The following is a 20,841-nucleotide window of genomic DNA, read 5'->3' on the forward strand; positions in this document are numbered from 1 at the left end:
GGTGTGGCTCAGTGGTAGAGAGCTTGCTTAAAGGAAGCCTTGGGTTTAATCTCCCTCCACTACTGAAAAAAAAAATCCAGTTAAAATAACCTCTCCCAACTTCTGTAAGAAGACCTGATGACCTTCTTTGTTTCACCCCTGTGGAGGATAGTGATTAAGAATACTATATTCTGATGCCAGACCATGTGATTTTAGATACTAGATTTGTCACGTACCAATTGGTAACCTTGGGCACAGGACTTAACCTCTGTACTTTGGTTTCCTTTCTTGTAAAACAGGGATTCCAATAATTCCTATCTTGGGAGAACATTCATTCATTGAATATTTGCTGAGTATTTATTTTAATATATTAAAACAGACTGAAATTCCTGCCCTGGTGGAACTAAGATTAGACTTCAGGGTATAAGTCTTCATTAAGTTTGTTCTGGGACAAAATTAGCCACTTATTTTGTAAGTAAAATGTTACTGGATCCTAGCCACACCCTTTATCTACATGTTGTCTAGGGCTGCTTTTGTCCTACCAAGGTCAAGGTGAGTGATTGAGACATAGGCCATATGGCCGGCAGAACTGAAAATATTTACTATTCAGCCCTTTAAGAAAATGTTGAGTGCCCCCTGCCCTAGTAAGATTAAGTGGGTTCATCCATGCAAACATGTAAAGCATCTAAAAACATTGGTAAGCACTCAGCACATGCCAGCTTTAATTTCACCCCAAACCTTTACTGTCAGCCTTATCACAGGGTCTTAATAACATTTTGAATGAATAAATGAATAAACAGAGAGGTAAAGAGAAGCCAGGAGTCAGTCTGGAAGTCACAGAGAAGAGTTTCAAGAAGGTGGAAGTGGTCAGCTATGTAAGTGACACATCGAGCACTGAAGAAAGATTGTCAGATTTGGCAATCAGATGAAGTGACATGACCATGGAGCAGCTGTGGGAAGTGGTGAGGACAGGAGCTGGACTGTGGTGGGTTTAGCTGGGAACTCAAATGAGAAAGGAGACCTGGGAAAGTTAGACTGGACAGCTACGTGACGGCAAGTATCACCATACACAACACGTTTGGCTTCCTACCTGAATTTTTAAAAATCTGCTTACTCCAAATATCAGGTTTGTTGAAATACTGGGATATCTGATGAATTTTCCATTTATGTTGGAGCTGTTTGGTGTTGGGTAAAACTTCAAAGTGAACATTCAAGTCAAGAACTAGCCGGCAAAATGGGATGCAGAACTTTCAAGCCCACCATTAAAATTTATGATGATAATAAAGCAGGTGATATTGTTGATGATGATAAAGTAGTTTTTTCTGTGTGTGTGTGATCTTAATCCTAATGTGACTTTTTTTTTCTTTTTTTGGTACTAGAGATTTAACTCAGGGGTGCTCTACCACTGAGCTACATCTCCAGACCTTTAGATATTTTGTTTTGAGACAGACACTCAATAAATTGCTGAGGCAAGCCTTGAACTTGTGATCTTACCCTGGCATCTGACTCAGATCCAGCTACTCATGGGACCCCATCTCCCTGACCACACATCCCCAAGTCCCAAGCTGTGTCAGTAAAATTCCTTTTTTTTTTTTTCTTTTTGGTACTGGGAATTGAACCACGGGCTCTTAATCACTGAGCTACACCCCCAGGTTTTTACTTTTTTATTTTTATTTTTTTTTAATATTTATTTTTTAGTTGTAGTTGGACACAATACCTTTATTTATTCATTTTTATGTGGTGCTGAGGATCGAACCCAAGCCCGTACTTGCTAGGTGAACGCTCTACTACCAAGCCACAACCCCAGCCCTACTTTTTTTTTTATTTTGAAGCAGGGTCTCACTGTTTTAGGGACTCAATAAATTACTGGGGCTGGCTTTGAACTCCAGATCCTCCTGCCTCAGCCTTCTAATTTGCTGGGTGTGCGCGACTGCCCTCCACTCAGTGATAAGTTCTTCACCAAAACACTCTTAGTGCAATTGGGAACAAAAGCCACTCTCCCTGTGGCAGAAAGCTGTAAGGTCCAAGCTGTCGACAGCCATGTTTCCTGCTGTGTGGAGGAGGCCAGTCTATGGTGAGGAAGAAGGAAGTTGACACAGAGTAGGAGAAAAGATGGGCCACAGGGTCCTGAGGGCTTTCAGATACCTTGTTGCAGATGTCCCTAAGGTCCAGCTTTGTCCTCAGCCTTCCGGTAGGTTGGCATTTCAAACTTTCTTTGGAATCCTGCTTTCAATTTTGTTTTTAATGATGTGTCCTCTTCTTTCAACCTTGCTTTCCTTATTTTGTAGATCTTCTTAAATTCCCCATAGTGTACTTCTAATCAGTGTGAAATAAGAATTTCAATGGAGACAACAGTGAAAATCTCCCTATTGGGAATAAGCCTGAAGTAGTGGTGCCTGTCTGAAATTCCAGCAACTTGTAAGGCTGAGGCAGGAAGATCGCAATTTGGAGGCCAGCCTCAGCAACTTAGCAAGGCCCTAAGCAACTTATAAAAAGGACTGGGGATGTAGCTCAGTGGTTAAGTGGGTTAAGTGTCCCTTATTCCTGGTACCAAAAAACTTTAAAGACTATATAAGCATGCTGTAGGTATAGCTAGCTCAGTGGTACAGGGCTTTCCTAGAATGCATAAGGCCCGGTGTTCAATTCCCAGTACCATGAACAAACAAAAAACTGTATAAGCATATTTTTTTGTTCATTCTGTAAACATTTTCTGAACACTGTATGTACTAGATTCTGATAAATATGTGGGTATAGACCTTAATTTGATCATTCCTTTCTTTACTACTTTTAGAAATATATGATTTAATTGGTGAAGAAAGCTAATTAAGCAAATAGGTTCAATATTTATTATAGATGCTAAGGTAGAAATTTAGATGGGTTACATGGGGGCACCAAGAATAAAATAATTACATAAAACTATTTCTCCATTTTTCAAGAGCTTTATACATATGTGACATTAAATCAAAAAATAGTATCAACTCATACTTTCTCAAAAACGTGCAAAAGACATTTAAGATTTTGGACGTGTGCATATTTTCACTGGGTTGTTTGCTTTTTTGTTTTGTGATACTAGGGATTGAACTCAGAGCTTCCTGAATGCTAGGCAAGCATTCTTCCACTCTGCTACGTCCCCAGCTCTTCCACTGAGGATTTTTTTTTTTTTTGGGGGGGGAGTAAGATGGGGGTTTACTGGGAGTTGGACCCAGGGTGTTTTTCCACTGACCTATATCTTTAGCCATCTTTGTTTTTTATTTTGAGATGGGGGTCTTGCTAAATTGCTAACGGCCTCACTAAGTTGCTGAGACTGGCCTTGAAATTATAATCCTCCAGCTTTAGCCCCCCAAGTTGCTGTGATCATGGGTGCACCACAGTGCCCAGCTCCACTGAGTTTTTTAACAGGGCTTCAGAAGGGAATGCTTAGGGCTCCGCATGGTGACATATGTCTGTAATTCCAGCAGCTCAGGAGGATTGTGAGTTCAAAGCCAGCTTCAGCAATTTAGCAAGGCCCTAAAAAACTTAGTGAGATCCTGTCTCTACATAAAATACAAAAAAGGGATGGGAATGTGGCTCTGTAGTTAAGTGCCCCTGAGTTCAATCCCTGGTACCAAAAAAAAAAAAAAAAGGTTTAATATGATCCGTGTCATAATATATGCTATATTTTATTAAAAATGCATATCTAAATAGAAAAATCTATAAAGGTACATACATAAAATATTATCAGGGTTATATCTGGGTGGTAGGATTACTGGGATATTATTTTCTTCTCTATACTTTTTTTTTAGGGGTTGTTGGGGATTTAAAAAGAAGAAAGAAAAAAGGAAAAAGAAACCCATCTACTCCTAAACCAAGAATTTGCTGAGAAGGGGATACCATTATCATGATTGCCCCAGATCAGCAGTGTCCAGTAGAAATTAACCCATGCCAATGAGTGCAAGCCATATGCATATCAGAGTCAGTTTTGGAAAGCTAAAAGCACATCTTCATTTCTCCTTCATGAATGAATTACAACCTTGGCTGGCAACATTGCCTCCCACTGGCATAACTGCAAGTGCAGGCCAAGGGTGTCGCCAGCCCCACAGCAACAAAGGAACCTTGGTTCTAGAATCTGGACTTGGAGCTCCTGAGTGATGGTTCCCGGATATGACCCTTACTCTGTGTGGTCTGAATTGAGTCACTTTGCTTATCTAGGCCCATTTCCTCATTTAAAAACAGGTAGTTCCTTAATATCCTCTTGAACTTTAGTACTCTCTACCACTTTACATTACTGTTGTAATGGGACCTGCCCAGCCTGTTATCTGACACTAGTAAGCCCAAAGACCTTGGGCAGGGTCAATGACAAGTCATTCAGGACAATTTCTCTGATGTCACAGAGCAAAATGCACGTTTGTTTATTTTATTTAGCAGTACTAGGGATTAAACTCAGGGGTGCTCTACCACTGAGCTACATCCCCAGTCCTTTTTATTTTATTTTTAGAAAGGGTCTCACCAAGTTGCTGAGGATGGCCAGAAATTGGGGTTCTTCCTGTCTCAGCCTCTGCAGACATTGGGATTATAGGCATGTGCCACAGTGCCTGGAAAAATGCACTTTTAGAGAGAGGAAAAAGAAAAATTGAGCATGTGGTTTGCCATTCATTTACTCAGTATTACAGAGTGCTCACTGTGTGCCAGAGTGACAGAATTGAAGAAGGGAGGAGAGGATATGGTCTCTGTACTGCCCTCAGTGATAGAAACCAGTTGGAAGAAAATATAGATAAGCAGATAAGCAATTACTAAAAGGTCTGCAGAGGGCTAAGATAAAGGAAGGAGAGGGTATAGCACCTAGCCCAGCTGAGGGGAAGTGAGAGCAGCTTTCCGGGAAGTGATACTCAAATGAGAACAGAAGGAATGGTACTTGTTTCTGTCTTCTGATGCTACGGAAAGTGACCTACAGGGCACCTCATGTTCAACTTCATCTGCTTTTCTAGTGTGATCCATTGTTTTTCTATTCCTTTCTCCAATGCACTTACCCAGTTTTCTGTACAACCTGGAATCTGGTGGGAGGACCAGGGTCCTCAGTAACATTGCATCCATTTGCATCCACTGGTAAACTCAAGTTTTGCATCAGTAAACTGCCACCTCCACCATCTCCAGCACTGACACCGCTACCACCACCACTCCCAACTCCACTGTGCTACCATTAGAAAAGCGTACTGAGACTTATTTTAACTAATCGTCAAACTGTCTAAAATCCGAGTTGATATAATGAACAAATTAAGGGATGATTATTTGCTTTCCAAATTATTCAATCTAGAGCAACTTTAAATAATTAGACTTCCCCAGTGTTTTTTAAAATGTGCTTTGGTTTACAAACATTTTAATTGCCCAGATCTCTTTGGGAAACATATCTACTTCAAGAAGTCGGGCATATCAGAGACAGGATTTTCATGCTGAGAGAAGTGCAAGCATAACAAGTTCATAAGGCCTCTTTCTTTATTCATTGAACTAATCGAGCATTTTGTAGCATGTACACATCTGAACATTAAGCAGTTTAGTTGGCCGTAAATCAGTAATTATGAAGGTAGAAGTTTACTGCATCAGGACCACTCATATAAAAATAGTATGCCTATGTAAATATATAGGTATCATATTTTTATCATATATTCATCTTTTATAATGTATATGTTTTCATAAATATGTAGTATATTTATGTGTTTTCTTTTAAATTTTTTAATTTTTTTTTTTTTTTTTTTTTTAGTTTTCAGCGGACACAACATCTTTGTTTGTATGTGGTGCTGAGGATCGAACCCGGGCCACACACATGCCAGGCGAGCGAGCTACCGCTTGAGCCACATCCCTAGTCCTTACGTGTTTTCATTAGTACACTATTTTACAAATGTCCTGTAGATTGTGAAATTTAGGTTAGGGATTGAAGTATACTATAAAAATGACTACAAATTCTTCTCATCTTTTTTTTTTTTTTAAATGCAGTGCTGAGGATCAAACCCAGTGCCTAACACATTCTAGGCGAGCACTCTACCACTGAGCCACAACCCCAGCCCCTAACCATTGCATTAAAAAAATCTTATTAGTTCTAATCAGTTATACATGATTTTTTTTTTTTTTTGGTAGTACTGAGGACTGAACCCAGGGCCTCATATATGCTAGGCAAGTGGTCTATCACTAAGCTGTATCCATTGACCTTTCTATTTTTTTATTTTGAGACATGGTTTCACTAAATTGCCCAGGTTGGACTCAAACTTGTGGTCCTCTTGACTCAGCCTCCCCAAGTAGCTGATATTGTAGGTGTGCATCATCACCACACTGGCTAAATTCCTTTCATCTTGTATGCATATCATTTGCAATATGACTTTACATGCTTTTCACGGAGGAGGGGAGTCTATTTTTTACTCCTTGACTCTGATTCTGGGTTGGCCATGTGACTTTCTTAGGTATGAGTTCAGGGTTGCCAAGATGACAGAGTCAGGATATAAGAAAGGTGCTGCTGGAGGACAAGAGGAGGAGAGGAGTCATGTCCGTGTTTAGGATGAATCCCATTACAGTGACAACACCTGCCACTGAGGACTTATCACCATGACAAACTCCTAACACAGGTTAGGTATTTTTAAATGACTAATGGGGGTAAAGTGGGCAGTGTTCTAGGTTTCCTAAAGTAACTGATGGGGGTGAGGATTAGACATATTCAAATCAGGTATTATAAGGTAACCAATGGGAGCAAGTGGGGTAAGGTCTTCAATTTGGTCAGTATAGGGAAGAGAATGCCTTACAGCTCAGTGTATAAGACGCTGATTTCCAGACATTAGGGTCTTGAGCCTCTCTCTTGCTTGGCTCATTCTACTCTACCTAACAGAGTGCTATTCTCACCTTCAATAAATCTGTATTTTGCCTGTTGCTTGTGTGTGTCATGCTCAATTCTTTGTTCGGGGACAGCATGGACCTGGGGCCAAACTGGACACTCCGACGATAACAACTTCTTTGGCTAATGGGATATTAACAAATAGATGCAAGCAGAGACTTAAAAAAAAAAAAAAGCATACATATTGGGGGTTTGACTTCTTGATAACCTGGTAACCCTGCCATACCACCATGTGATTCCACTTGAGTTGGCTTGCTAGAAGATAACAGATCATGTAGAGCAGAGATGAGCTAGCCCAGCTCAAGCCATACTAGATCAATCAGCTTGACAATCATCACATCTGCCAATGAGGCCATCCCCATTTGGTCCCAGCTGAACCTGTCCAGGTCACAAAATCACAACAAACTGACACACCAAAGACTCATAAGGAAGAGTAAAATATTTGTCGTCTTTTTTTGTTTTGTTTTGTTTTGGTACTGGGAATTGAACCCCTAGCCTCATGCCTGTTAGACAAGCACCCTTCCACTGAGCTATACTCTCAGCCCTTCTTATTTATTTTGAGACAGGGTTGCCCAAGCTGGCCTTTTGGGATTCTCCTGTCTTAATCTCTGAGTAGCTGGGATTATAGACTCGTGCCACTACCCCTGGCAAATGTTTGTCATTTTAAGCCATAATATTTACTGTAATGGTTTGCTATAGCAAAAGTGAACTGATACAAGGAACATATTTTATTTTCCTTTTTTAATCTTTATCCATTCCAAAAAAGACATTTGGTTTGGGCTGGGAATATAGCTCAGTTGTGTGAGGTCAGGGTTCAATTCCCAGTACCACCACCCCACCAAAAAAAAAAAAAAGATATTTGGTTTAGTGTACCCACAGTTGCCACAAACATATGGTCTATCACTTCTTCCAATCCTAAAAGCTCTGATTCTCTTATATTATTAAGCTCAGCTGTTGCTTTTATGGAATAAAGGAGATAGAGAGTAAAGGTAAAAACCAGACATGATATAAAGAGTGAAAGGAATACTCAGGCAGCTGAGGCAGGAAGGATGGGATCACAAGTTCAAGGCCAGCCTGGGTGACACAGTGAGACCATGTCTAAAAAAACAAAAAAGTAACAGAGTTGGAGATGTAACTTAAGATGAAGATGGCAGGATACTCTGACTAAAATGATAAACCATTGCAACCCATAAACTGTTGATTAACTCCAAAGAAAAAATTTGTTCTATTAAATCAGAATCTTTGTGAAACTCCCTGGCACTGACCCCAGATGGCCCTGTGTTAAATTGCAAACCCACATTCTAAAATTCCCTTTCTATTAGATTCTTTAGTTTCCTCAATATTTCTTGCTATTCAAGGTATGTTTTTCTATTTTGGTAGGTAAAAAATTTTTGTCTATAAGTGACAGAAGCCTGAGTCAACCTAGCTCAAGGAAAAAAAAAAAGAAAGAAAGAAAAAAAAAAAGAATGTAGCCAGGAGTGATGGTCCACACCTGTAATCCCAGTGGCCTAGGAGGCTGTGGCAGGAGTTCAAAGCCAGCCTCAGGAACTTCAAATCAAGGCCCTAAGCGACTTATCGAGACCCTGTCTCAAAACAAAATATAAAAACAAGGGCTTGGGATGGGTTCAATCCCTAGTTCACGCACCACACCGCCCCCCCCAAGAAAATGGATGTATTAGATTTTGCATCTTTTTTTGGTACTGAAGATTGAATCTAGGGGTATTCTACCACTGAGCTACATCCTCCCCAGTCCTTTTTTTCCTTAATTTGATACCAGAGATTGAACTCATGGTTGCTTAATCCCTGAGCTACATCCCTAGCCTTTTCTATTTTGAGACTAAGTTGCTTAGGGCCTAATTAAGTTGCTGAGGCTGGCTTTGAACCTGCAATCCTCCTGCTTCAGCCTCCGGAATTACTGGGTTTACAGGTGTGCACTACCACACCTATCCTTATTTTTTGAGATAGGGTCTCACCAAGTTGCTGAGGCAGACCTTAGATTTGATATGCTCCAGTCTAGAATAGCTAGGATTATAAGCATGGGCCACTGCATCTGGCTTATATTTTGCATTTATTATTATTACTTTTTTTTAAAGAGAGAGAATTTTAATATTCATTTTTCAGTTATCGGCGGACACAACATCTTTGTTTGTATGTGGTGCTGAGGATTGAACCGGGCCGCATGCATACCAGGTGAGTGCGCTACTGCTTGAGCCACATCCCCAGCCCTATATTTTGCATTTTAAAAGTCCAGATCATCCCTAAACTTCCAACCCAATTGAATCCAGCTGCTATAATCATGGCCCCAGGGGACAGTCTCCCCATCTCCATATCTGAGTTCTGCTTTCTTTGGTCTTGACCCATCTGTATCCCTCAATCCCTGACCTATTTTCTGGATCTCAGATTTGAGTAGTAGCAACTGCCTGTTGTGTGTCTCCATCTTGAGTGCCCAAGCCCTCCTCCTCACCAATTGCCCTAATCATGTTAAAGGCACCAGGAGGCACCGAATTTTCTAAGTCAGAAACTTGGAAATTATCTGAGACCTCTTCATTAGTCCTAATATCTAATAGATTAAAAGGCCAAGTCATTTCTACCCCATTTGTGTCTTTGGAATTGGTTATCTCTCTCCATGGCCCCTGCCACTGTGCTTTGTCATATACTGATATTCCTGTCATGGAAGAAGAAAATTTCTTCCTAACTAATCTTTTGCTTGGCTCCAAAAAAACATACCTGAAGTAATCAATTTATTAAAAGTGTAACATTTGAATCTAGCATTTCCTGCATAAAAAGTTTGGTTGTGTGACTTGCAATGTTCTACAAATTTGGGCTACAAGCATGATCCCCTTTGGGGATTTTTCCAGCTGATCACTTGAATACCCAGCTCCCCATGTGACAGATAGTCTACTATTTTAGGTGGGTTTCCCTAGAAACAGCCTGAGCTGGGATAAGCATTAGTTGTTATTTAGGAACTTCACTGTTGCCTATCACTGGGCTGTGGTTAGGCCCATTCTAAGGCACCCTGCCTGGTGTGGCCACTTAATACAGTATTTTGAGGAAGGAGATTGAAATTGATGTCTTTCCTCCCAAGAGGCCCAGGGCTCCTCATGCAAATTGTTTAACCCAGTGACAAGCTCTACCTACCTGGGGTCTCAGAGTGAGGCTTGATCCAGTTACAAAACTTTCTTTCATGCCAGGGGTCAAAAACTCAAATGCCTCTAGGAGCCTGAAGCTGGAGCAGCAGCTACTTAGCAACAATCGGTTACTACCAAGCAGGAATTTGGCACTCATAGTTGCCAGATCTTTCATTTCTCCCCCCAATCAGGAGGAACCACAAATCTTGAGTTTTATATAAAATATTCTAGTTTTAAACTGTCAGTTTTTTTTTTTTAAAGTAGGCAAAACCAAACTTGTCTGGTTTATGAGCTGTCAGTTTTTGAATTTGATTTGATTCCCTAATCCCAGAACAATGGATGCCCACTTGCCCTACATTTGCATAACTATAGAGGCCACAGCACTGATCTGTGACTGAATAAAGATCAGCTGTGAACCTACTACAAAAGGTTCACGACTTCAAAAAAAAAAACCTAACCTCCTTTGGTGTGGGCTGTCTGGCCTTCCAGACCCAGCTTTTTGCCTTCTCCCCTTTCTGTTACCTCTTTCCTCTAGTTCCTAATACCAGCTCACATCTCAGGGCTTTTGTGTTCACTGGGCTCTTTGGGCACTCCAGCCATAATGCCATCCTTCAAGATTTGGTCAGGCCTTGTGTGGTCTTGCACACCTGTAATCCCAGCTAACGAAGTCTGAGGCAGAAGGTTCCAGGCAACAAGTTCCAGGCCTACCTCAAAATAAAAATAAATTAAAAAAAAATTAAAAGGGCTGGACATGTAGCTCAGTGCCCTGGGTTCAATCTCCAGTACAGTCTTCCTGCAACTTCTGCTGTCTCTTTTGTTTACCCCAATTTTTAGTTACTCTACTGTCCTCTTGTGTTCTTCACATGCTTGTGACCCCACCTGACACAGTCCCTACAGGCCAGAAACCTCAAACTTCCTTCACCTTGGTATCTCCCTGGCCTTATAGAGTACCTAGCACCTTAAATGGAAATTGGAGGACTGGGTACCCAATATAAAAAATAATGATCTTGACCATTGCATTTCACAGGATGGAAATCCATTAAAAAAAATAAATTTTAAAAAAAACTTGACAACCTGAAATGAAGTTGCAGTTTGGTGTTTAGCAGGAGAAAAACCCTCTGCATACTTTAATTTTTAAATTGATCACGTGTGAAATAGAAAGAGTACGTTTTTAAATTCAAGCTTTGACGTAACTGAGGCTTCTGATAAAGAGTTCTAGAACTAGCATGGCTACAGTGACTCTCACTGGCTTTTGAGAATCTCAAGGGCCCCAGGGTTCTCTTAAAATCAGCGGAGGACTGGGCTGGGGTTTGCAGTCCCAAGGGGTGGGCAGGAGTGGTGGTGGGTAGGAAGCAGCTCCTCCAGATGAAACAGCACTTTTTACAGGAGCAGTGGCCTGCGGCAGGAGGGAGAGCAGCCACGGAGGAAAGACCCTTTTGCATAATCCATTCTTAAATTGACTGAGGCTTGTACAGTTGTAAACTGAAACTCCAGAGGCAAAACTCCGAGTGGTTACATTTTCTTAAAAAGAATGTTTCCTTCCCAGCCCTGTCAATTATTTCTTACTTTCTGTCCCCACCCCAACGCGCGCGCACACACCCAACTTTTGGTGGGGCCGCTGCGTCAACATTGAGCCTCTCTCCTACCTGAAGCGGAGACCTCAGGACGCTGCAGGGCTGGCGTTTCATTCATAATACATGAACGCAGGGGAGGAGGGAGGCGGGGGCTGGGGCCTTTCATCTCAGCTATTTTAAATCCCGGCATTGCAGCCGAAAGGGAAAATGACCTGGGAGTGAACGGCTCCGGGCATGAAGCATTGCACGATAACGGTACAACCGAGCGCGTCAGCAGCCCGCCCGCTGGCTATTTATACCGCGCAGATTATGCAATCGAGTTCCAGCCATTCATACCCAACAGGGACGCCGCGCGCCCGGCGGTGGCGGGTGGGGGAGGGCACATTCCCGGGTGCCGGGTCAGTTTCTAAGTTTGCATCATCCCCTTCATTACCAGAGTAGCTTGGGTTTCCACTGCTGCCAGCGGGAAACCGTCTTGGGGGAGACAGCTGGGCTACAAACTCACTTGGCACAACACTGGCACACACACGACTGCCTATTTAAACCTAACAATAAAGGCAGCAGAGCGCCCGAGGCGCGGCCAGGCAGGGCGCAGGGCTGGGTCGGGGCAGACCGGAAGGAACTGATAAACCAAGCGCTAATGACACCCCTCCCTCCCGCGTCGGAAGTGTCCTCGCAGCGCCAGTCATTGAGAAATACCGAAGGGGCAGAGTGGGGGTGAGGCGAGGACAGGCCCCGGCGCAGCTGCGCTCGCCTCGCGGGGCCGGGAGCTGGGTGCAGCGGCGGCGGGCGGCTGCTGCTGGCAGGAGGGCACACGTCGCAGGCTCCGCGGCGTCCGGCCCGAATCGCCCCCTCCTCTCCCCTGGGGGTAGCGCGAGTGGTTTATCAGATCCCACCCCAACTCCCCAGCTGGGGACACCTACACACCCAGCTCTGCCCGACCCCGGCGGGCGAGAAGGGGCGAAGGACACGAACGAGAAAGCGGGACTGCACGGGAAGCTAAAATGTCCGCTTCTCCCAGCGCCCGTGCGGGCCGGGAGGGGGCGGGGGCCGCGGCCCGCTTCCGAGAGCCACAGGACCTGCGGGGCTACTGAGCATGCCCGTCCCGCCGCCGCCGAGGGTTGCTCCGGCTCCGAGCTCCGGGCTTTCTCGGCCGCCCGCGGGAAGGACGCTCCTGAGGGTGCTTCCCCCGCCCGGCACTCGGACTTGCGAGGCCGGTAGGTGGGGTCCTGCTGGGGGCTCCGCTGGGTTTGCGTTGAAGTTGTGAGCCGTTCCATAGCACTTTTGGAGCTTTGCCGTCTTACTCTGAGTCCACCCTCTGGATTAGATCGTGTGCAGAGCTGCCTGCTCCCTGTTTTGCTGGATGTGGGGAGAAGGAGGGATAAGGGTCCTTAACTCGTTTCAGCGGTGTCTTTTAAAGTCTTAATCTGTGCTGTTCCCTTTTCCCAGTTACGATCCAGTAGAGTGGACTTTGTCAAAATTCTGATATTCAATTCAATAAACGTATCCGAGTTAATTCATCCAGTATCCTCATATATTCTCTGAAGATGCAGAAATCAGACTGGCCTCAACCACAGTTAACAACTGATGGGCAGGACTAAGCGGCGATCTGCTAGCATGGTTTCTATCAAAAGACCCCTCTAAGTGACAGCAAAGCAGGAAAGAACAAGAAGGCTTACTTTCTTTATTGGTTACTAGGGATTGAACCTAGAAGTGCTTAAATCACTGCGCTACATCCCCAGCCCTTGCCCTTTTTATTTTTTGAGAAAGGGCTTCACTAAACTTTTTTGAACCTCCAATCCTGCCTCAACCTAGTGTGCTCCACTGCGCCCAGCTGTAAGACTTTATTTATTTACTTATTATTTATTTTGGTACTGGGGATTGAACCCAGGGGCGCTTAACCACTGAGCCACGTCCTCAGCCCTTTTGTTTTTTTAGAAACAGGGTCTCTCTGGGTTGCTAAGTGCCTTGCTTAATTGCTGAGGCTGGTTTGAAACTCTGGATTCTCCTGTCTCAGCCTCCTGAGTCGCTGGGATTACAGGTGTGGACCACAACACCTGGCTTGTAAGGCTTTATTTCAGGGAACAAAGAGGCTGGGGTCTAAAACGGTGAGAGAGCACTTTGCCTAGCAAGTGCAAGATTTTGGGTTCCATCCCTGCTGGGGGGAAATAAAGGGAATAAGAAGGACGAAGAATCAACTGAAGAGCAGGAAAAGTTGTCAGGAACTTTTTTTTTTTCTGTACCAGGAATTGAACCCAGGGACACTTAACAACTGAGCCACATCACATCCCCAGCACTTTCTTATATTTATTTATTTAAAAAAATATATATTTTTTAGTTGTAGTTGAACACAATACCTTTGTTTTACTTATTTATTTTTATGTGGTGCTGAGGATTGAACCCAGGGCCTTGCCAGTGCTAGGCGATTACTCTATGCTGAGCCACAACCTCAGCCCCTCTTATGTTTATTTAGAGACAGGGTCTTACTGAGTTGCTTGGGGCCTTGCTAAATTGCTGAGGGTCGCTTTGAACCTGTGATCCTCCTGTCTCAGCTTCCTGAGCCGCTGGTATTACAGGTGTGTGCCACCGTATCTGGCAAAGGAATCTCTTATCTACAGTACCTTAACTGTATAGCTCAATTCATCTTCCAGCAACCCTACCTTGGGGATATTATTCTGACACAAAAGACACTGAACCCAAGGCCAAAAAGAATCTAAGCACCTTCCCAAGATGCTCCAGATTGAGTCTGGCACCAGGAGATCTCAGTAGGGACTTCGTGACTCCTGGACTTCAGAATGATTTTTTTTCCATTATCCCCCTGGCTGCACCAGTCCTTCACTAGTTACAGCAGCTGGCTGAGTGAGTGGGGGTAAAACCCATCCAAGCTGCTCAAAGAGCTTGCCAACCTGCAGAAACTAATAATCACCACAACTGCCATGGTGTTGTACTGTGTACTCTGAAATAGAGGGTGGAGCCAGAGAGATGCCCATTGGGTGGGTAATTTTGGTGTGAATAAATGCTGTGCTCCTAGAAGTTCAGGAATGACTGAGAGTAGGATCTCTTTCAACATACCCAGGGAGAAGAGCATCAAAAGTGAAAGGTGAGAACTGGGTAGTTATGGAATTTAGAGGACACTAAGATCTTGCCTTTGTATAGGTCGTGCTTTCTCTTTGACTTTTTCTTTTTTTTTTTTTTTGGTGGAGGGGAATTATTATTATTATTATTATTATTTTTAGAGAGAGAGAGAGAGAGAGAGAGAGAATTTCAATATTTATTTTATTTTTTAGTTTTCGGCAGACACAACATTTTTGTTTGTATGTGGTGCTGAGGATCGAACCGGGTCTACATGCATGCCAGGCAAGCTTGCTACCGCTTGAGCCACATCCCTAGCCCCGGTGGAGGGGAATTAAACCCAGGGGTGCTCTCTAATGCTGAGCTACATCCTCAGCCCTTTTTATTGAGACAGAGCTCACTAACTTTTCCAGGCTGACCTCAAACTTGGCGATCCTCCTGCCTTAGTCTCCCAAGTAGTTGGTATTACAGGCAAGCACCACCAGGAGCCATGGCTTAAGATTCTTGGTGGCCTGAAAAACTGAGAAAAACACTGTTGGCTTTGTTATCCTTGTGAAACTGAAGACTTGATAAAAGCCTCACTTAGGGTCTCAGGTGGGCCAGGAGAAAACCAGAACCCAGGTGTTCCACCCAGTCTACTGCCCTTCTCACCACTACACATCACCACGGGGAACCCAGCATCAAAGGAGTTGAACCTCAGTCTTTGTACACAAAGATCATGGATGTGATAAGCAGGAAGTCTAGGGTAAGCCAGCAGTTTCTCCTGACTCAAGGTGAAATTTACTATCTTTAGAGCACATATGGCTTTTCATATGTGTATACCTTTTAGGTATTCCATATTGGTGGCACATGCTTATCTTCTAGTTTAATAGTTACTGTTTTGCTAAAATCTCTGTGGATTGTCTTATGGCACATTCACAAGTACAGAAAATTCTACTGTGCTGTGGAGCAGCAAGGGACAGGGAGTAGGTCTCTTGCTCCCTGGCAAGATCCCAGAAATACTCAATAATTATGAAATGTGTGGGATCCAGTGCAAAGTGAAAATGCAGAGTCCCCTTGTTAAAAAATTATAAAGGAGTCCAGGCACAGTACACAACTGTTATTCCAGCAACCCAGGAGGCTGAGGAGGGAAAATCACAAGTCTGAGAGACCAGCCTCAGGAACTTGGGCCCCGTCTAAAAAAAAAAAAAAAAAAAAAAAGTATGGGACTGTAATTCAGTGCTAGAGCACCCCTGAGTTCACTCCCCAGTACCAAAAAAAAACAAAAAACAAAAAAACAAAAAACCAACAACAACAAAACCCAAACAAACAAACACACTTTTTTTTTTTTTAAATGTTACTGGGGATGGAACCCAGGACCCCATGCAAGCTACCACTGAACTACATCCTCATACTTATTTTGTATTTTATTTAGAGACAAGGTCTCACTGAGTTGCTTAGGCCTCATTGTTGCTGAGGCTGGCTTTGAACTCACAATCCTCCTATCTCAGCCTCCCCAGCCGCTGGAATTACAGGCCTGGCCACCACGCCCAGCTTTTATTTTTATCTTGAATTAGAGTCTCCCTTAGTTGCTATGGCTGGCCTTGAACTTGCCTGCCTTCTGCCTCAGCCTCCAGAGCAGCTGTGATCACAGGCGTGGGCCACTGCATCCTGGTTTATAAAGGATTTCAAGATTGCAACAACAGAGCATGAAACTAAGCACAGATCTTCTACAACTACACCAGCTGCATACCCAGGACGCTTAGTCCTGGACTAAGGACTAAGCGTCCTGATGCTTTGTAGAGCCTGGGCCCACCCAGAAAACCTCCAGCAGGTACCAAGCCAAGACAGGAAAAATAAAACTGGGGGTGTGGTGGGATGGGGTGGGGAGTTGATGAGCTCCTCACCTCTCTGTGCCAAAGTCCATAGGGCTGGCAACCTCTGGCTCCGTAACTGGTCTTTAAGGGCCTGAAACAAAATCCATCCTTCATCAGCAGAGAGATTTGCTAGATAGTTCAGAAATACATTTGGGATTACCTTTTAACTCTACCATTTCTACAAAAACGCAAACGTTTCTGGGGCATTTGGGGGGGCTTATCCTTTATTTTTCTATGTACAAATAAGGACTCCTTTAAAATGCCCGCTCATCTATCAAGACAAAAAAAATTAAGACTCGCGTGAGACAGAAAAGCCTCTGCCATCAGAACCTTGGCAAAGTCTTAACTCCCTCTCTTCCCACTCTTTCTGGTTGGGTTGGGGTGGCGAGGCCAGCCGCTGCCACCTGCGCCGTCCCCGCCCTCCCGGTGGGGGTAGTGGTTCCTCCAAGCACCACCACCCCTCCAGCCGCTTAACTCCATTCCCTCCCTTGAGCTTTCCCATCTTCGCCCCCAGGCGCCCCCCCCCCCCCCCGCCACCCTCGATTTTCAGTCCTAGGGTTTGGAAAAAAGAAGGAAGGGACAAAACGGGAGCCAGATGTGTTCGAGTCCCCAGCTCCCGCCTCCTTCATCCTCTTGGGCTTCCTAAAACCCGGAGTCTTAATCGAGGAGGATTCGGAGCCAGACAGACGCGGCGCAAACAACTCCGCTCCGCGGCTCCTTGGGGACTGGAAGCCAGGAGGGAGGGGGAAAGGAAGCTGGGCATGCTCAGTAGGCGGGACAAAGTTTTTTTTTCTCTCCCTCTCTCTCTCTCTTTTTTTTTTTTTTTTCGGTCGCAAGTAGGAAGCTTTTTGCACTCCACCACCTCTGGCCGCTGGGAAGACGTCATCGCTTCCGCCCTACTTCCTCCTCCTGTTGGCGGCGGTGAGAATCCAATATGGAGTAAATCGGTGGAGTCGAGAGATGGGGCTCGGACAGGGCGCCCTGCACCGCCTCTCAGGCGCACCTCCCCCGGCCGCCGACCGCTCCCCGGAACCGTGATTGGCCCGGCCCCCCGGGGGCGACCCCGTACCCAGCCCCCACCCGCCGCTGGACCTTTCCTGCTGCAAGCAGTCCCCGAGGCGCGCTTGTTTTTCTTCTGCTCTTCCCCACCGCGGTCCCCTGCCCAAATCTCGCCCTCCGCCCGCTCAGAGTCCCCGACCTCCGCCCGCCTAGCCCCGCGGCGCTGCGGCGCTCACTTTCCCGGCCGCTGGCTGGTGCGCCCCTTCCCCAAACCTCACCCCGCGCTCGGGTCGCCCTGCTTCCCCTTCTGCCTCCAGCGCCCCCTTCATCTCTAGCCGCCCCCCCTCCCCAAATCAGGCGATCTCCGGAGATGTGAAGAAGGGGGGGTGAGCGGACAGGAAGATGAAGGGAGCAAAGCTGCCCGCCGCGGGACAGGCGTCTAGGTGAACAAGAAAATGACCGAAGAAACACACCCGGACGAGTAAGTTCGGTCGTGGGGTGGGAGGAGGGTGCCCCACGGGACGGCATGGGGGCCGGGGCTGAGGACGCCGGCGGGGACTCGTTGGGTGAACTTGGCGTGGGATGCAGCAACTCGCTGACCTGTTAGGATTGGGGCGCGAGATTTCTCTCCTTGTTGAATCGAGAAGGGGGCAAAAACTGTCGCGGGCAGGCAGGGGCATGCTTAGGGTCGGCAGGCTGGTGGCTGCTGCGGGGGCCAAGGGCGCGCGGGTGACCTCGGGGCGGTCCCCGCTCCTCTCCAGGGACCTCCCTCCATTCGTGGCGGCCGGAGCTGAAGATTTGACACCCCCACTTAGGCTTCTCGGGGTCGATAGGTTTTTACATGGTGACTTTGTGACTCGCGCTCTGCCGCTGGCCCCGCGTCCCCTTGTTAGCCCACTGGGGCCCAGGCTCCGCCATTTCGTTTTCTTGAATCGCTCTCATTTGCATACCACATTTTCATTCATAAAAAACACGGTGGAGCAAGGGGAGGACGGGCGCGGGCCGCGCGGAGGTCTGGTGCGCCGGGGTCTGTGCACCAGCTGGTACACTGGAGCCGCCCGAAGGGTCCCGCGGCGCGCTCGCTTGCTTGTGTGTGTATGTGTGTGTGTCCGTGTGTGTGTGTGTGTGTGTGTGTGCGCGCGCGCGTGTGCACGCGCCTGTGGGACGGCGTGCGAGCCCTGCAGGGTCGGGGTAGCTGGAGGGGCGGATCCGGAGCGCGAGCGGCCAGGGCGGGCGAGAGTGTGCGGGGCAGCGAGCCCGGGTGGTGGGGGGAGAGAGAGAGAAAGAGAGAGAGAGAGAGTGTGTGTGTGTGTGTGTGTGTGTGTGTATGTGTTCATTCGCTAGCGTGCACGCGCGTGTGCCCGGCCCGCGAGCTCGAAGGGAACAAAGCTCTGGGCACCGCCGAAGGGGCTCCCGAGCCTCCCCGCGCGGGACCAGTGCCTGTCTCCATCCCTGGGCCCAGGTGCGGCTCCATCCTGCCTCGCGGTGGCAGGGTCGGGATCGGCTTTTCTCTGCCTGGCCGGAGGCGTTTCCCTTCTGGAGTGCGACGGGGGGCGGGGCGGCTGGGCCCCGCGCCTTGAGTCTTGGGCCAGGGGTCCCAGCGGTCACCACACGGCAGCCGCTGTCGCTTCTCAGTGGCTGTGCCCGCTACCATCCACTTTTTTTCTTTTTTTGTGAATAAGACGCTCTCCTTTATTGTCACATGACATCCCTCCTCCCTTGCACATTCATAAATCCGGAGCCAGCCTCAGCTCCTTTCATTCAGAGCTGCCATTAGCTAAGGTAGCCTCGGCGCCGGCTTGGATGCTAAGAGCCTGTCGGCAGTCGCAGGGGCGCATCCCAGAGGGACACTTTCCACCGGTCCACGCCTGGGAGTAGGGACTGCGGGCCGTGAGCTCTAGAGGCCCTGGGTCTCCCCGCTCTACACCGCCACCCCCTCCTCTGTGAGCATTGAGACTCAGGCGTGCAGGGAGGGGAAGTGACTCAGGGCTAGGCGACTGGGAGACTTGAAGGTCTTGCAGCAGGTGACAGAATGCTGTGTTCTAAGAAATCTCACTTCTTTTTAAGTGCCCCTTTATCCTTTGGTGTCTTGCCTGGCTGGGCAGGAGGGGGGCTGGTGTTTGGGAATGGGAATTTCCTTCCTGTGAGTCCCCAGGGAACTTAAACTGTAGTAACCCTTGATCTGCTGGACACCAGTCACTGGAGAAGGTCCTGCCTGGTGTGCAAAACAGGGTGGCTTCACTGCACCTGCCGGTATTTCTGTTTTGGCATTTTGCTTTGCCTTCATATATCTTTCTTGAAATAGTAAAGTGAAAAAAAAAAGTTGTGCTTTTAGTACTGAAATATAGAGGCCTTGTCCCATTTTGAACTTGGCCAATAAACAGGTACTTTTTCTGGTCCTCATTTGTGCCTGCATACATGAGTAACAGTAGGAGTAGTGAGAAACTGTCCACATGCTCAGGCCTTGGGGTCTTGGAGAGGTTTGACCATTCTGCATTAAGTTCCTTGGCTCCATCCCTTGGAGCCATACAAGCCTGGTCTGTTCCTTTTCACAGCAGCATGTCAGCCTTGCATCCTTCCCCATCTGCTATCCAAAGCAAAAGGTGGGATCACAGCAATAAGGAAATCTTTCCCTTTCCAGGTTTTCATCCACTGCTCCACTGCTGTGAAAAACCCAGTGGAAACAGTGGACATTTGAGGACAGGTTCTGGTTTCAGTTAGAATCAGAAAGCCCTGGCGCCTTCACCACTGCAAAAATGGCCTTCTGGGGTTTGCATTTAATGTGATGCCCTTGGCATGAGATATTAAATGCCTGGGAAGAAAGCAGCCGCATGGGCAGTAAACTGCCATTGTAGTCACTGTCCATTATATTGTTTAGTGTTCTTATGTAATGACCCATCTGAAAAATTCCTTTTAAACCCTACTGCCAGGAAGATTTCTCCTTCTGAGTTATAGAGCTTGCCATAATTACTTTATTGTTGTTGCTTTTTTTTTTTTTTAAGCCACACTGTCTGGAAAGTTCAGAGCTTAAATTATTGCTTGATATGGTAACCATATTAGCCTAGGTTTTTGCTAGATTTATTTACCTCCTCCTCTATGTGAAATTTTTTTTAAAAATTTTTTTAGTATTGATTTTTTTTTTTTTTTTTTTTTTTTTTACTTTTAGGTGGACACAATATCTTTATTTTTATGTGGTGCTGAGGATCAAACCCAGTGCCTCATGCATGCTAGGCAAGCACTGTTCCACTGAGCCACAATCCCAACCCTCCTCCATGTGAATTTTGATCTTTTGTTTTCTAACGGGTTTTTGTAGACAGGATATGTTACTTATAAGGAGAATTAGTGACATCAAACTGGAGACTTGGGGAGATACATGTACC

General features: G+C 46.0%; 1 protein-coding gene and 1 long non-coding RNA gene across 4 annotated transcripts in view; one reads left to right on the forward strand and one right to left on the reverse strand.

The window, feature by feature from the left end:
- Positions 1-13,045, reverse strand: part of LOC308632265 — a 29,286-nt gene extending 16,241 nt beyond the window's left edge. For all 3 annotated transcript variants that reach the window (XR_014018470.1, XR_014018471.1, XR_014018472.1), the window contains exon 1: positions 11,607-13,045. This is a non-coding gene — a long non-coding RNA (uncharacterized lncRNA). The remainder of the gene's footprint in view (positions 1-11,606) is intronic.
- Positions 13,046-17,233: 4,188 nt separating this feature from the next.
- SPRED2 (sprouty related EVH1 domain containing 2) overlaps positions 17,234-20,841 on the forward strand; it is a 128,507-nt gene continuing 124,899 nt past the window's right edge. Inside the window, exon 1 of the mRNA XM_081264195.1 lies at positions 17,234-17,942. Coding sequence (XP_081120321.1) covers positions 17,917-17,942 — 26 coding nt within the window. The 5' untranslated portion in view covers positions 17,234-17,916. The remainder of the gene's footprint in view (positions 17,943-20,841) is intronic.

Source organism: Spermophilus citellus, assembly GCF_964194105.1.
Source record: "Spermophilus citellus genome assembly, chromosome: 13".
In the NCBI taxonomy this organism is placed as follows: Eukaryota; Metazoa; Chordata; class Mammalia; order Rodentia; family Sciuridae; genus Spermophilus; species Spermophilus citellus.